The 2,500-nt window shown below is 52.9% G+C and overlaps 1 protein-coding gene across 1 annotated transcript in view; it reads right to left on the bottom strand.

Moving 5' to 3' along the window:
* The window catches only part of LOC308157963 (splicing regulator ARVCF-like), a gene marked incomplete at both ends in the record, with an annotated part of 59,638 nt that overhangs the window by 43,523 nt on the left and 13,615 nt on the right, over nt 1–2,500 (bottom strand). The window contains one exon of the mRNA XM_080531557.1: nt 1,944–2,015. Within this exon, the coding sequence (XP_080387683.1) occupies nt 1,944–2,015 (72 nt within the window). The remainder of the gene's footprint in view (nt 1–1,943; nt 2,016–2,500) is intronic.

Here is a 2,500-nt window from a genome sequence, read left to right as displayed (position 1 = left end):
GCTGGTCTAAAAAAAATGCAGGAGAATGCAGGATTGTTTTTTCCCAGTGACGCCCCATTGAAAACCATTAAAACCATTCAAAACCATCGAAGGCGTAGTGCAATTCCAACTGCGTCTGTCTGCCCGCGCGCCACTGTTGCAACGCAGCCTATGGGAGAACGCTAATCATCATCCTTCAAGCTCATCTGCCTTACTTAAACGCGAATGAGAAACGCAAAATCGGCTTACCTCCGTAAACCACTGCAATTAATTGTAATCTTCTATAATAAGAGCCACTTTGGCTCGCTAATGTGTCTAATTACAGCCAAACAGGAAGTGCTGTTGACTTTGAGCGGTTGCCAATAGACCTTGATGAAAGCGCTGATGTGTGAATAGCGCGTAGCGCGCCGAAATCGTCCTCCCTTACCCACCTCCCTCGACACACACACACACACAGGCGTGGCACGCACACGCACGCACGCACGCACACAGACGCGGCGCACACACACACACACACACGCACGCGCACACGCATACACACACACACACACACACAGGCGCACACACACACACTCACACACAGGCGCGGTGCACGTGGAAATACGATTTCATTTTCAAGGCTGCATACTAATCTTGTTTGACTTCAGCCAAACGATTGGAAAGATGTTTACTCCCAAAAAAGAGTGGACCCGTATCGAACGGAACCACCCAGCAAAACCACGACAGTAAACAAACTCAGGCCTTCTAATAGAAGCACCAGACGGTCTACTTACTACGGCATATAGCCTCTTAGCATTCCCGCACGGCGGGGGTCCGCACAGCAGGGTGTGTGTAATCCACGGAACGGAAATGGTACTGTGGCTAACCCGCGGAGGCAGCGATCGGAGAGAGGGGCGAGCTCATTGTAAATGCATGGAACGGGAGGTGTGGAGTAGGGGAGCGCAGGGGTAAACAGAGGAGAGGGTGAGTGTCATCCACAATGAGCTGAGGCCAGGTGAAGGGTGCTGGGTGGAGGGGGGCTGGGGAATGGGGGCAGGGGGGGCTGGGGGCTGACAAGGTCGGTTTAGAACTCAGGTTTCCTGGCTGAACCCACTTCCACACCCTCCCGCCCCCCCCCTGCCCCCCCCCACACACACACACACACATACACACACCCTGCTCCACACCTCTGGAACCGAAGGGACTCGAGCGCCTGACCGAGCGCCGAACGACAACCACGATCGGTCTGGTGTGTGTGACAACCGTGTCACCATGACAACCCGACGGGAGGACCTCCTCGGGATGCGAAGGCTACGTCTGGGTATTTGTCCAAGAGATAATGGAGCTTCTTTTCGATGAGGGGGGAAGGGGTAACCTTCAGGCTTCTGCATTCAAGCTCCTCAGGGCTTTTGGGGTACGATACTGTTTATTTGTTGTTGTTGTTGTTGTTGTTGTACTGCTATTCCCTTTCCAACTGAAGGGAAGCTGACATAACAGAAGCAGGTCACACAGCTAGCGAGCGCCTTAAGAGGGGGAAAAAAAGCTTAAGCTCTCCTGCGAAAACAAAAGCTAAAAAAGAATTGTAATACCAGCCTCACAAACAAGGCAGCAGCTAACTGTCAATGTGACATGAAAGCTACCCCCCCACCCCCCCACACCCCGACCATACGAAAACAAAGCATAATTGCAACCTTTCACTTCTCCAGCGTTTCTACACGCTACTAATGCTCGACATCTCCGGAGTGAATGCAATCACGCTATTATACTCTCTGGGAGCTGTCTTTGAGGCTTGCTTTTTTTTCTTTCTTTCTTCTTCTGCGTGACAAGACTTTCACCTTTGCTTCTCTCTGTCGGTAACATCTGATAGGGGGATGTCAGCGCGACTCACGGATTTTGTCGGATGTTCGTCTGTTTCTCGTGTGTGAGTGACAGGATGTTTGACGGTAACGAGACGCTGCGTTTTGACAAGACGGGGAGGCTCCTACCTTTCGTGGGTTCCGTGCGCTTGGGGAGGTCGAGGGTGTCGTAGTTCTTGTCGTTCTCTCCGTTTTTTCTCCCTGGATGTGAGAGGAGAGGGGGGGGAGGAGAGGGGAGGAGAGGGGAGAGGAGGAGAGGAGAGGGGAGGAGAGGAGGGGAGAGGAGGGGAGAGGAGAGGGGAGGGGAGAGGAGAGGGGAGGGGAGGAGAGGAGAGGGGAGGAGAGGAGAGGAGAAGAAATGAGAGGAGAGGAGAGGAGAAGAGAGGGGAGGAGGGGAGAGGAGGGGAGGAGAAGCACATGTCACAATCAGAAAAACGCACAAAGATATATATATATACAGACAGACAGAGAGACAGACAGACAGACAGACAGACAGACACACACACACACACACACACACACACACACACACACAGATGGAGTACAAAACACATATCAACAAAGACCCCCCCCCCCCCCCCCCCCCCGCCCACACACACACACACAAACAAACACACACACACCACTACACCCACTAGTCTAATAGAGGCGCGTCCTGGGCTGGGAACCCCATTCAATAATGCAGG

This window comes from Nansenia antarctica, assembly GCF_963989245.1.
Source record: "Nansenia antarctica genome assembly, chromosome: 5".
Taxonomy (NCBI): Eukaryota; Metazoa; Chordata; class Actinopteri; order Argentiniformes; family Microstomatidae; genus Nansenia; species Nansenia antarctica.
This window is presented reverse-complemented; position numbering and strand designations above follow the sequence as displayed.